A 14,961-nucleotide genomic window follows, 5' to 3' on the forward strand; every position below is an offset into this window, starting at 1 on the left:
AACATCAGAGGGGATTGGAATGGGAATATTAGAGGGAATAAACATCAGAGGTGATTGGAATGGGAATATTAGAGGGAATAAACATCAGAGGTGATTGGAATGGGAATATTAGAGGGAATAAACATCAGAGGGGATTGGAATGGGAATATTAGAGGGAATAAACATCAGAGGTGATTGGAATGGGAATATTACAGGGAATAAACATCAGAGGTGATTGGAATGGGAATATTAGAGGGAATAAACATCAGAGGGGATTGGAATGGGAATATTAGAGGGAATAAACATCAGAGGGGATTGGAATGGGAATATTAGAGGGAATAAACATCAGAGGGGATTGGAATGGGAATATTAGAGGGAATAAATGACAACAGAGGGGATTGGAATGGGAATATTAGAGGGAATAAACATCAGAGGTGAATGGAATTGGGATTATTAGAGGGAATAAACATCAGAGGTGATTGGAATGGGAATATTAGAGGGAATAAACATCAGAGGTGATTGGAATGGGAATATTAGAGGGCATAAACATCAGAGGTGATTGGAATGGGAATATTAGAGGGAATAAACATCAGAGGGGATTGGAATGGGAATATTAGAGGGAATAAACATCAGAGGTGATTGGAATGGGAATATTAGAGGGAATAAACATCAGAGGTGATTGGAATGGGAATATTAGAGGGAATAAACATCAGAGGGGATTGGAATGGGAATATTAGAGGGAATAAACATCAGAGGGGATTGGAATGGGAATATTAGAGGGAATAAACATCAGAGGTGATTGGAATGGGAATATTAGAGGGAATAAACATCAGAGGGGATTGGAATGGGAATATTAGAGGGAATAAACATCAGAGGTGATTGGAATGGGAATATTAGAGGGAATAAACATCAGAGGTGATTGGAATGGGAATATTAGAGGGAATAAACATCAGAGGGGATTGGAATGGGAATATTAGAGGGAATAAACATCAGAGGTGAATGGAATTGGGATTATTAGAGGGAATAAACATCAGAGGTGATTGGAATGGGAATATTAGAGGGAATAAACATCAGAGGTGAATGGAATTGGGATTATTAGAGGGAATAAACATCAGAGGTGATTGGAATGGGAATATTAGAGGGAATAAACATCAGAGGTGAATGGAATTGGGATTATTAGAGGGAATAAACATCAGAGGTGATTGGAATGGGAATATTAGAGGGAATAAACATCAGAGGGGATTGGAATGGGAATATCACAGGGAATAAACATCAGAGGTGAATGGAATTGGGATTATTAGAGGGAATAAACATCAGAGGGGATTGGAATGGGAATATCACAGGGAATAAACATCAGAGGTGAATGGAATTGGGATTATTAGAGGGAATAAACATCAGAGGTGATTGGAATGGGAATATTAGAGGGAATAAACATCAGAGGTGATTGGAATGGGAATATTAGAGGGAATAAACATCAGAGGTGATTGGAATGGGAATATTAGAGGGAATAAACATCAGAGGTGATTGGAATGGGAATATTAGAGGGAATAAACATCAGAGGTGATTGGAATGGGAATATTAGAGGGAATAAACATCAGAGGTGATTGGAATGGGAATATTAGAGGGAATAAACATCAGAGGGGATTGGAATGGGAATATTAGAGGGAATAAACATCAGAGGTGATTGGAATGGGAATATTAGAGGGAATAAACATCAGAGGTGATTGGAATGGGAATATTAGAGGGAATAAACATCAGAGGGGATTGGAATGGGAATATCACAGGGAATAAACATCAGAGGGGATTGGAATGGGAATATTAGAGGGAATAAACATCAGAGGGGATTGGAATGGGAATATTAGAGGGAATAAACATCAGAGGTGATTGGAATGGGAATATTAGAGGGAATAAACATCAGAGGTGATTGGAATGGGAATATTAGAGGGAATAAACATCAGAGGGGATTGGAATGGGAATATTAGAGGGAATAAACATCAGAGGTGATTGGAATGGGAATATTAGAGGGAATAAACATCAGAGGGGATTGGAATGGGAATATTAGAGGGAATAAACATCAGAGGGGATTGGAATGGGAATATTAGAGGGAATAAACATCAGAGGTGATTGGAATGGGAATATTAGAGGGAATAAACATCAGAGGGGATTGGAATGGGAATATTAGAGGGAATAAACATCAGAGGTGATTGGAATGGGAATATTAGAGGGAATAAATGACAACAGAGGGGATTGGAATGGGAATATTAGAGGGAATAAACATCAGAGGTGAATGGAATGGGAATATTAGAGGGAATAAATGACAACAGAGGGGATTGGAATGGGAATATTAGAGGGAATAAACATCAGAGGGGATTGGAATGGGAATATTAGAGGGAATAAATGACAACAGAGGGGATTGGAATGGGAATATTACAGGGAATAAACATCAGAGGGGATTGGAATGGGAATATTAGAGGGAATAAACATCAGAGGGGATTGGAATGGGAATATTAGAGGGAATAAACATCAGAGGGGATTGGAATGGGAATATTAGAGGGAATAAACATCAGAGGTGATTGGAATGGGAATATTAGAGGGAATAAACATCAGAGGTGATTGGAATGGGAATATTAGAGGGAATAAACATCAGAGGGGATTGGAATGGGAATATTAGAGGGAATAAACATCAGAGGTGATTGGAATGGGAATATTAGAGGGAATAAACATCAGAGGGGATTGGAATGGGAATATTAGAGGGAATAAACATCAGAGGTGATTGGAATGGGAATATTAGAGGGAATAAATGACAACAGAGGGGATTGGAATGGGAATATTAGAGGGAATAAACATCAGAGGTGAATGGAATGGGAATATTAGAGGGAATAAATGACAACAGAGGGGATTGGAATGGGAATATTAGAGGGAATAAATGACAACAGAGGGGATTGGAATGGGAATATTACAGGGAATAAACATCAGAGGGGATTGGAATGGGAATATTAGAGGGAATAAACATCAGAGGGGATTGGAATGGGAATATTAGAGGGAATAAACATCAGAGGTGATTGGAATGGGAATATTAGAGGGAATAAATGACAACAGAGGGGATTGGAATGGGAATATTAGAGGGAATAAACATCAGAGGTGAATGGAATGGGAATATTAGAGGGAATAAACATCAGAGGGGATTGGAATGGGAATATTAGAGGGAATAAATGACAACAGAGGGGATTGGAATGGGAATATTAGAGGGAATAAACATCAGAGGGGATTGGAATGGGAATATTAGAGGGAATAAACATCAGAGGTGATTGGAATGGGAATATTAGAGGGAATAAACATCAGAGGTGATTGGAATGGGAATATTAGAGGGAATAAACATCAGAGGTGATTGGAATGGGAATATTAGAGGGAATAAACATCAGAGGTGATTGGAATGGGAATATTAGAGGGAATAAACATCAGAGGTGATTGAAATGGGAATATTACAGGGAATAAACATCAGAGGTGATTGAAATGGGAATATTAGAGGGAATAAACATCAGAGGGGATTGGAATGGGAATATTAGAGGGAATAAACATCAGAGGGGATTGGAATGGGAATATTAGAGGGAATAAACATCAGAGGTGATTGGAATGGGAATATTAGAGGGAATAAATGACAACAGAGGGGATTGGAATGGGAATATTAGAGGGAATAAACATCAGAGGTGATTGGAATGGGAATATTAGAGGGAATAAATGACATCAGAGGGGATTGGAATGGGAATATTAGAGGGAATAAACATCAGAGGTGATTGGAATGGGAATATTACAGGGAATAAACATCAGAGGGGATTGGAATGGGAATATTAGAGGGAATAAACATCAGAGGGGATTGGAATGGGAATATTACAGGGAATAAACATCAGAGGGGATTGGAATGGGAATATTAGAGGGAATAAACATCAGAGGTGATTGGAATGGGAATATTACAGGGAATAAACATCAGAGGGGATTGGAATGGGAATATTAGAGGGAATAAACATCAGAGGGGATTGGAATGGGAATATTAGAGGGAATAAACGATAAAATCAACTGATTGTGTTGACAAAATGAACCCTAAATTCACCGTTTGGGAACGATCGCTTCCTGGTTTGTTGCCTCACTGTTTTCTTCTTCCTTCTCGTTCGTCTGCGTCTTCATCTTCTTCTTGTCTCGCTATTTTGTTGTGTTTTAATGTCGTTTTCACAGCCGCGAGGCTCTGTACGCGCCACGCTCTTTAAACAATAATAATAATAATAATAATAATAATAATAATAATAATAATAATAATAATAAAATACTGGGGCCTTTCTATTGTTATCCTAGTTTCTTTTATGAATTTTAAAACCGATTTGCAGAGTTCAGTGTGTTTTTGGCTCTGTCGGCAAAGTGTATCCGGTACGCCTGACCACGTCATCCCCATTTGTCGGACAGAGTGGAAATGACGTCATCTGTGTTCCCCATATCGAGGACATTGTGTGAAGATGTTTCAAAACTTTGGGAAACTTCTGCCCCTCACAGAATCCCGTCAAGTGACCCCATACCCGATGTTAATAGGAGTTTAGAGCGCCATGTCCGAATGTGAGCCTATAAAATAGGCGTCCGCCCGATGGTCCAAAAACGATTATAATTGTTTTATATTGTCTGAAATAAACTTAGGATAAAATGACATTAACCCGACTCGTGAGATACCCGTGCTACGCACGGGTGGGAGGCCAGAAGCAAACAGACAATGCAGAAACGGCGAATGCTAAAGCATGAAGCTGAAGTGTGGTGCTGCGCACACACAACTTGCTTGCCAAAGAGGTAGGCCACAATGCGTTTGTTAAAACAAAAGAGTCTTTATTTCGAAAGCTCGAACTGCAGCACTGAGCCGCTCTCAGAGGCTGAGCGGGCTCGAGCTTAGAGCCCGCATATATGTGTCGAGGCCACGCCTCGTCCCCGGGCGTGGCCGATCGGTCGAAGGGCGGGGCATGTGCCATCGGTCCCCGCCTGGGCGCTCGCGCCACCCACTGGTGCACGGAATTATTGCCCCTTGTGCCCGCCACACGTGCCCCCCAAGAATTCCCGCGCACCTGAAGGGTGAGTTTGCGGGGAAGCCGGATGACCCGGCCGAAACGCCCCCTGACGATGGGTGCAGGGCTGGGGGGTAGCGGGCCGGCGGGGCTGGGGGGTGCCGGGGGTCCAACCGCCGGGGGGCGGCCTCGACGCGGAGGCAGAGCTGCTGGCGGGGGGTGGTCTGGATCGAGGTGGGCCGGCTTGAGGCGGTCCACGGAAATGCGATCCAGGGCACTGCCGATGTCGACCGTGAAAAATTTGTCCCCGATCTCCAGCACGCGGAAGGGCCCGTCGTACGGGGGCCGTAGCGGTGCCCAGGGGGCGTCGTGCCGGATGAACACGTACTTTGCCGTGCGAAGCTCCGGGGCGACGTGGGAAGGCGGGCAACCGTGGTGTGCCGTTGGCACCGGGGCGAACCTCCGGGTGGTCTCCTGAAGGGCGGAGCGCTGCTGCGCCGTGGACCAAGGAGCCATGGAGTCGGGGATAAATTCCCCCGGTACCCGCAGTGGTTGCCCGAAGACCAGCTCCGCCGAGGACGCGCGCAGGTCGTCCTTGGGCGCCGTCCTGAGGCCCAGCAGGACCCAGGGGAGCCTGTCGACCCAGCCGCCGTCGTGGAGGCTGGCCCGGAGCGCGGCCTTCATGGAGCGATGAAAGCGCTCGCACAGGCCATTGGCCTGTGGGTGGTAGGCCGTGGTGCGGTGTAGTTTCACCCCGAGCCCTTGCGCCACCGCGGCCCAGAGCTCCGAGGTGAACTGGGGGCCGCGGTCGGACAAGATGTCCGAGGGGGCACCGAACCACGCAATCCAAGTGGTGATAAAGGCTTGCGCCACCTCAGCCGCAGATGTCGCCGCCAATGGGACGGCCTCTGGCCACCGTGTGGTGCGGTCGACCATGGTGAAGAGGTGGGTGAACCCTCGCGAGGAGGGCAGAGGTCCCACCAAGTCGACGTGCACGTGGTCGAACCGACGCTCGGGCACCGTAAATGGGGCCAACGGTGCCTGGGTGTGGCGGTGGACCTTTGCGCGCTGGCACGCGAGGCACGTCCTGGCCCAGTCGCAGACGTCCTTCCTGAGGCCATGCCAGACGAACTTCGCCCCAACGAGTTTCTGGGATGCCTTCGTGCCAGGGTGGGACAGGCCGTGGATGGCGTCGAACACTGGGCGCTGCCAGCCAGCGGGCACGATGGGGCGAGGCCGGCGGAGGGAGACTTCGCATAGGAGGGCCGTGCCCGCGGCATCGAACGGCACCTCGGTGACGCGGAGGCCCGTGACGGCGGTCCGCAAGGCCTGGACGCCGGGGTCGGCGGTCTGGGCCTCCGCCATCCGGGCATATTCGACCCCGAGGTGGACCGCGTGCACGATGGACCGGGAAAGGCAATCCGCCACCGGGTTGTCCTTACCCGCCACGTGACGGATGTCCGTCGTGTACTCGGACACGGCAGAGAGGTGGCACTGCTGCCGTGCCGACCATGGCTCAGCGACCTTGGCCATCGCGAACACAAGGGGCTTGTGGTCACCGAAGGCCGTGAATGGGCGGCCCTCCAGCAGATGGCGGAAGTGTCGGACCGCCAGGTGGAGCCCGAGCAACTCACGGTCGAAGGTGCTATAGCGGCGTTCGTGCGGGCGAAGCTGCCGGCTAAAAAACGACAGCGGTTGCCAAGCACCACGTGCACCGCGCCCACCGCGTAGTCCGACGCGTCGGTGGTGAGGGCGATCGGTGCATCGGGCGCCGGGTGCGCCAGCATGGTGGCGTCGGCCAGAGCCAGCTTTGCACCCGCGAACGCCGCGGCCATCGGCTCCAACCATGCGATGTCACCTTTGCCCGGCTTGCCCCGAAGGGCCTCGTGCAAGGGGCGGAGGAGCCGGGCGACGTGGGGCACGAAGCGGTGGTAAAAGTTTACCATGCCCAGGAACTCCTGGAGCCCCTTGATCGTGCCGTACCGCGGGAAATCCCTGACAGCCTCCACCTTGGCTGGTAAAGGGACGGCCCCGTGCTCGGTGATGCGGTGCCCCAAGAAGTCGATGGTGGCGACGCCGAAATGGCACTTGGCGGGGTTGATGATTAGACCATGCTGGCCCAGGCGTTCGAAAAGCGTGCGGAGGTGGAGCAGGTGCTCCTCCCGGGACGCGCTCGCGACTAGGATGTCATCCAGGTAGACAAACAGGAAAGGTAAGTTGCGGAAGACGCTATCCATAAGCCGCTGGAACACCTGGGCTGCATTCTTCAACCCGAAGGGCATCCTTAGGAATTCGAAGAGGCCGAAAGGGGTGATGACGGCCGTCTTCGGGACGTCGTCTGGTTGGACGGGGACCTGATGGTAGCCCCGGATGAGGTCCACCTTAGAAAACACGGTCGTGTTTGCCAACCGGGCGGAAAAGTCCTGAATGTGTGGGACCGGGTAGCGGTCGGGGGTGGTGGCATCATTGAGCCGGCGGTAGTCCCCGCACGGCCGCCATCCCCCACCGGGCTTCGGCACAATGTGCAGCGGAGAAGCCCAAGCGCTGTTGGAGCACCGTACGATCTCCAGCCGCTCCAGCGTGGCGAACTCCGCTTTCGCCACGGCGAGCTTCGTGGGCTCGAGTCGGTGTGCCCGTGCATAGACCGGCGGCCCGACCATGGGGATGTGGTGCTCAACCCCGTGTTTAACGGCCACCGCTGAGAAGGTGGGCCGCGTGAGGGCCGGGAAACTGGCGAGGAGGCGGGTAAAGTCGTCGCTGCCGGAAGCGTGCAAACTAAACTCGCCGGGACGGAACCTTCCAGCAAGCCGCTTGGCAAGCCGCTCGGTGAGCCGCTCAGTGAGCCGCTCAACGAGCCGCTCAGCGAACAAGCGAGCGAGCTAAAGGTTTCGGCCTGGACGAGCCGTCTGCGCTTCACGTCGACCAACAACCCATTCGCACATAGGAAGTCCGCACCAAGCAATGCCCATGGCACGCTGGCGGCCACGAACGACCATTGAAAGCGCTGCCCTCCGAACCGCAGGGAGAGGCAGCGCTTCCCGAATGTGCGGATGGGTGTACCGTTGGCGGCAAGCAACGCGGGGCCCCGGCCCGCGGTTCGCTTGTCGGACGTGGAGGCGGGGATGACGCTTACCTGCGCTCCTGTATCGCAGAGGAAACGGCGCCCGGACAAGGTGTCTGTAATGAACAGGAGGCTGCCGGAATGGCCGACGCTCAGGGCCGCTAATGAGCGCCGGCCCGGTCGTTTCCCGACTTGTCAAAAGAGCATGGCGGGCGACACGTCTTAGCATTGTGGCCGAACCTGGCATGGAAATAGCACCAGGCTTGCGGCGGGGGGGGGGGGGGGCGGCGGCGGCCGCAGCGGCCGCGGTGTTCTCGGCGGTGGTGGTGGTGGGCGGGGCGCGGCAGCGGCCACGAGGGACGCTGTAGCCTCTGCTCCGGGATCCACGACGGCAGCACCGTAACTCGACCGCGTGATGCAAGCCGCGAAAAACTTGTCGGCCTCTGCGGCCAGGGCGCAGGGTTCCCTTATTTTGGAACCGGCCAGCGCGAGGCGTACCTGTAGAGGTAGCTGGCGTAGGAAAAGCGCCCGGAATAAGAAATCCGGGGCTTGGTCACCCAGCAGCGACAGCATAAAATCCATCCGCACGGATGGTCGTGTGTCGCCGAGTTCGTGAAGGTCCAGGAGGCGGTCGGCCCGTTCGATCTCCGTGAGGCCGAACGTGGCGATGAGGAGACGTTTGAGCGCCTCGTACTTCTGGTCGACCGGCGGGTGCCGCAGGATGGACACGACTCGGGCGGCAGTGCCGGACCCGAGGGCGGCGACCACGTGGTAGTAACGGGTCTCGTCCGCCGTTATGCCTCGAAGTTGAAATTGCGCTTTGGCCTGCACGAACCACATGTCGGCCTGTGCTTCCCAAAACTCTGGGAGTTTTACTGCGACGGCGTTGGTGGCCATGGTGCGTTCGGTGGTCAGCAACAGCTGAACCAATCGGGGTCACCAGTGAAGTGTGGTGCTGCGCACACACAACTTGCTTGCCAAAGAGGTAGGCCACAACGCGTTTGTTAAAACAAAAGTCTTTATTTCGAAAGCTCGAACTGCAGCACTGAGCGGGCTCGAGCTTAGAGCCCGCATATATGTGCCGAGGCCACGCCTAGTCCCCGGGCGTGGCCGATCGGTCGAAGGGCGGGGCATGTGCCATCGGTCCCCGCCTGGGCGCTCGCGCCACCCACTGGTGCACGGAATTATTGCCCCTTGTGCCCGCCACACTCTTATAATTCTTTCTCACTACATGCTCTAAATGCTCATTCATTCCACCCCTCCTCCATCGTTCTTAAATGGATCGCTAACTTGAAAATCACAACAAACCCAATTTGTTATAAATGTTCATCTTTCATATATCATCCACTTTCTAAACTCCCCCCTTGCCCCTCCCCTCCAAATCTCCCCCCTTGCCCCTCCCCTCCTAAACTCCCCCCTTTCCCCTCCCCTCCTAAACTCCCCACTTTCCCCTCCCCTCCTAAACTCCCCCCTTGCCCCTCCCCTCCAAATCTCCCCGCTTGCCCCTCCCCTCCAAATCTCCCCCCTTGCCCCTCCCATCGTAAACTCCCCCCTTGCCCCTCCCCTCCTAAACTCCCCCCTTGCCCTTCCCCTCCGAAACTCCCCCCTTGCCCCTCCCATTCAAAACTCCCCCCAACCCCTCCCCTTCAAATCTCCCCCCCAACCATCCCTCCCAAATTCTCCCTCCTCCCACCTCCTTCTCAAAGCTGCCTCCTCCCCAATTCGTCTCCCTTCTATCTCAGACCTCCACCTCCCCCAACCTTCTACTTTCCTCTGCCCCCCCTCAAACATCCCCTCACTATGCCTCATCCCATCACCATCAAACCTTTCGTCCTCCTCATCCTTCCCTTTCTTGTACCTCTTCTGTAATCTCTGACACACTATCAACTGCTCTCTCCTACCTCCCCCTCTCATCCTTCATCTGACCCAACCCCTCCCCTCCCCTGTCCTGCACCCGATGCTTCCCCTCTCTCCTCATTAACGGTATGGACCTCAAACATCCGGGGCCTTCGTTCAAACCTGATTGATCTCTCCATTCAGGTGCTTCTGACAATCCAGACTTGATCTGCTTAACATAAACTTTCCTCCTTCAAGATGTCTCTGATTCCTTAATATATCTTCCTGGTTACTCCCTCCTCTGGTATGATAGACCTGAGCCTCATCCTGGTGGTGGGGTGGCTATCTTTATCAAAAACTCTCTTCCTCACTCTCCTTGCACTGCCCTCTCTCCACCCCACCCCCAGGAGTAACTCTGGCTACAGCTTCCTCTCCACTCCCATCATTTGTTCACATGTGTTCTGTACCGTTCTCCAAACAGTGATGACTCCATTTACATTTTGCTGTCGGACAATGTTGACCAACTTCTATCAACTCATCCATACTCTCTCTTCCTCATATGTGGCGACATCAACTGTCATCATGCCAGCTGGCTGCATGTGGGTTCCTCTCTCACCAGCCATGGCACCTCAGCAAAGGACTTCTGCGACTCATTGGGACTGACACAATCTGTCAATTTCCCGACATGGATCTCAGTCAATGGAGTATCTTCTCTTCTGGACTTGGTTATGACTAACATCCCTGCAAATGGCTGCTGCTCTTCTTCTTCTCCAATCGGTTCTTCTGGTCATGTGCTTGTTAAAGTGGACATCTCTCTGGCCATTCTCAGAGAGCCTCCTGAGTGCCGACGAGTCTGGCATTTCACTCAGGCTGACTGGCACGGTCTGCAAGCAGCCAACAATCATCTAGAATGGTCTCCCATCTCTACTGCCTCTGACATCAATTCTTCCTGGGAATTCTTCCAAAGCAAACTGCTCTCTCTCATGCACAGATTTATCCCATCTCGTCTTCAGTTGTCTTACTCTTCCTCCCATCCATGGTAAACTGAATCTTGTGGTGACGCAGTTGCCCTGAAACAACTTGCCTTTGCCTCTTGGATGGCAAATCCAACTGAAGGCAATCTCAGTTCCTTCCGCCAAGCTCGGAACAAGTGTGTGTCTACCCTCAGGAGTGCCAGGAAGCACTATCTCTCCACACTCAAGATTGAACTCTCAAACCTGTCTCCTTCCTCCAAATCCTGGTTGCGTCTGGTAAAACCTGTTTCTGGTGTTTGTTCCCCCTGCATCCCCTCCCTTACCTCAAATGGCTACACAGTTGACACTGCACGTGACAAAGCCGAATGCATCAACTCTGTGTTTGCCTCAAAATCTTGTGTCCCAAACCCATCTCTCTCTGTTCCCACCTTACCCAGTCGAACCCAACTGCTCCTGGACTCTGTGTCATTCTCTCCTGACAAGGTGGATAAGTTTTTGTCAAACCTCGACTCTGATTCTGCAACTGGACCAGACGGCATCAGCCCACGGGTCCTAAAATCCTGCTCTGCCGCTCTATCTCAACCTCTCTCTGTTCTTTTCACCCTCTCTTTTGCTCAAGGGCATCTGCCAGCATCTTGGAAATCAGCAAACATTACCGCTTTACACAAAAAATGTGCAAAAACAGATCCTTGCAACTACAGACAAATCAGCCTGCTTCCAATTATCAGCAAAGTCATGGAATCCATCATTGCTTCGGATATCAAATCCTTACTCTTCTCCAATGGCTTGATCTCTGATCATCAATTTGGATTCAGGCCAGGTCATTCTACTCTGGACATGTTGCTTCTGCTGTCTCAACAATGGATGGAGGTCCTCAATGCCAAACAGGAAATCAGAGCTGTCTCACTTGACATATCACGTGCCTTCGATACGGCCTGGCACCCAGCTCTGCTCACCAAGCTCTCCTCCTATGGTATCCATGGAAGTCTCCACTCATGGCTTGCGGACTTCCTCTCTGGTCGTAGGCAACGTGTGGCTCTGATGGATTTCTCTCATCTCCCCTCCCTGTTCTGGCTGGAGTTCCCCAATGTAGTGTTCTGGGCCCTTTTCTATTACTGGTCTTCATCAATGATCTCTCCGACTCTCTGGAAAATCCTCTCTACCTCTTTGCTGATGACTCCACTATGTGCCGCTCCATTCCTCATCCCTCAGATCGGCAGTCTGCAGCCGCCTCACTTTCTTCAGACCTGGACAAAATCACAGACTGGTCAAACAAGTGTAACATGTCTTTCAATCCTGACAAATCTCACACTCTTACAATGTCTCTCCGAAAGGACCGACTGGAAAACCCTCCCATCTACTTTCTCAACAATCCTCTCCAATAAGTTCTGTCGTTCAAGCTTTTGGGTCTCACTATCTGCCATGATCTTTCTTGGGAAAATCACATTTCCAAGCTGGCCTCCAAAGCCAGTCGCCGACTGGGCATCCTCCATCGAGGGAAGTCCTTCCTTGGCACACCTGAGCTCCCCACCACATACATGGCTTTCATCTGCAGCTCAATGGAATACTGTTCCCCCCTCTGGGCTGGTGCTCCTGCCTCACACCTGGCTCGGCTTCACGCTGTTGAAACCAAAGCTTTCAGAATCATTGGAATCTCCTGCGATTAAGCTAACTCCGAGGGCCTTTCACTCACTCACCGCAGGCAGGTTGGTGGCCTTTCTGTCTTCTACCGACTCCTCTCCGGCCTTGCACCCCAGCTCTCTCTGTGCTCTGTCCCCCCAATATTCCTTCAGGTCGCACAAGATCTGCCTGCAACCCTCTTATGGTTAAACTGCCAAATTCTAGACTCTCTGCTCACCTTCACTCCTTCAGTCCTCTTTTCTCCCGCCTCTGGAACAAACTCCCCCACTCCCTTTAATCCCACTCCTCCCTCCAGGTCTTTAAAACAGCTGTTCACCACCATCTCTTATCTTCCCCCATCCAAAACCTTGATCTTTTCTACCCCCGCTAATTCACCCCAGATACACTTTTTTTTTGGAAATTCCAACTTCTTTCCTGGAAGTCCTTGCAGTGTTCATATGTTTTATACCTCTCCCCCCACCCCCACCTTTCTCTCGATTTCCCCGCTCTCAAATGTTGTGTTTGTGCTCTTCCCCCTCCCTCCCTTTCTTGTCTACCGCTCCCCTTATTTTTTGTGTTTTATGTGTCGGTTTGACTTTTTGTGTGATTAATGTTAGCTCTTTCACGAGACTCGATCTTGTATACAAAAAAAACTAGAACGGGCACTCGGTAGAGCGCATACCTTCGCCGCAGCTACTGTTCTGTACTTGGCATGGGAGTGTAGGGAACAGAACAACAAAAATACGATTTTGACCTTTTCGTGACCTTGACCTTGACCTTTGACCCGATTGCTCCCAAAATCTAATCAAATGTGTCCCGTATAATAACCAATCATCCCACCAAATTTCATGCAATTCGGTTGAATACTTTTTGAGTTATGCGAATAACATACACACACACACACAGACATACAAATAAATACACAGCGATCAAAACATAACCTTCCGCTTTTGCGAAGGTAATAAAAAAATAAAAATTATTTTCCGTGATGGGTGAATGATTTTGTTTGATGGTTGAATGATTTTGTTTGATGGGTGAATGATTTTGTTTGATGGGTGTGCAGCGGTTACCGGAAGCATGACACAACTAGAACGGGCACTCGGTAGAGCGCATACCTTCGCCGCAGCTACTGTTCTGTACTTGGCATGGGAGTGTAGGGAACAGAACAACAAAAATACGATTTTGACCTTTTCGTGACCTTGACCTTGACCTTTGACCCGATTGCTCCCAAAATCTAATCAAATGTGTCCCGTATAATAACCAATCATCCCACCAAATTTCATGCAATTCGGTTGAATACTTTTTGAGTTATGCGAATAACATACACACACACACACAGACATACAAATAAATACACAGCGATCAAAACATAACCTTCCGCTTTTGCGAAGGTAATTACCGTGCACCGGCCGATGACGCAACCGGCGAGCGGTCATGTGTCCGGACTCGCCCGGGCGTGTCCAGACTTGCCTTTCTCGGGCGAACACTTGCCTTGCATACCACGCCCCGTCGGTAGGCGTGACTTACCTATTTTGCATACCACGCCCCGCCTGAGAGGCGTAGCTTTTGTGTGTTCAGTTTGCGATATAAATTGCCGCCCGTTCGAGGGGCGGATTCAGTGTGCTTTTGAGTTCTTTGGTTTTGAGCTAAATAAATAGCTCGGTGAAACTTCGTTCCTGTGTCGTCCATTTTGTCTGGCTTTATCGTGCGAGCACAGCTCCCACAATTGGTGACCCCTTTCTAAGAACACGGCGATGGAGTCAGCTGTAGCTTTGAAGCTCCCAGGCTTCTGGGAGTCGCACGCGGCCGTTTGGTTTGCTGAAGCGGATTCTCAATTCGCCCTGCGGAAGATTACAGAGGATACGACGCGCTACCATCATGTGGTTTCCATGCTCACCGCCTCCACCGCTGCCCGGGTCCTGAGCTTCCTACAGAACCCGCCGAACGCCGACAAATACGGCGCGCTCGAAGGCCTACTCCTCGGTGCGTTTGGACTCACGGAGACCGAATGTGCACGACAACTACTACACCTCCCGGAGCTGGGCGAGGCCCGTCCATTCGAAAGCATGGACCACATGCTTGCTCTTCTCGGTGACCACAGCCCGGACTTCCTCTTCCGCGAGCTGTTCCTCCAGCGGCTACCCGGGCAGGTACGGTTAGCTTTGGCTATCTCGCCCATCACGGACCCTCGTGCCCTGGCCAAGGAGGCCGATAAATTTTTCTCGGCCGGGCGACATGTCGGAGCGGCCGCCTGGGACCCTGGGCCAACCGAGGCAATGCCTGCACCACGACCGGCGCCTCCACTGGCCGAGTCTGCGCCACTGACCGCCACGACCGAACCCGACGCGACCGCCGGAGCCTCCACCAGAGCGGACCATGTGCTATTACCATGCCAGGTTCGGGCAGAAGGCCAGAACGTGCCGCCCACCGTGCACATTCGGCAGGTCGGGAAATG

The 14,961-nt window shown here is 51.4% G+C and overlaps 1 protein-coding gene across 5 annotated transcripts in view; it reads right to left on the reverse strand.

The window, feature by feature from the left end:
• LOC137420543 (cyclin-J) overlaps nucleotides 1-4,239 on the reverse strand; it is a 41,647-nt gene extending 37,408 nt beyond the window's left edge. For 2 of the 5 annotated variants that reach the window (XM_078772560.1, XM_078772559.1), the window contains exon 1: nucleotides 4,125-4,176. In XM_078772560.1, the coding sequence (XP_078628686.1) occupies nucleotides 4,125-4,161 (37 nt within the window). In that variant the 5' untranslated portion in view covers nucleotides 4,162-4,176. Of the gene's footprint in view, nucleotides 1-4,087 lie in introns of all 5 variants that reach the window. The other 3 variants (XR_013622524.1, XM_068105679.2, XM_068105681.2) reach the window with 3 other exon arrangements.
• Nucleotides 4,240-14,961: the final 10,722 nt, after the last annotated feature.

This window comes from Myxine glutinosa, chromosome 2, assembly GCF_964187855.1.
Source record: "Myxine glutinosa chromosome 2, kmMyxGlut1.1, whole genome shotgun sequence".
Taxonomy (NCBI): Eukaryota; Metazoa; Chordata; class Myxini; order Myxiniformes; family Myxinidae; genus Myxine; species Myxine glutinosa.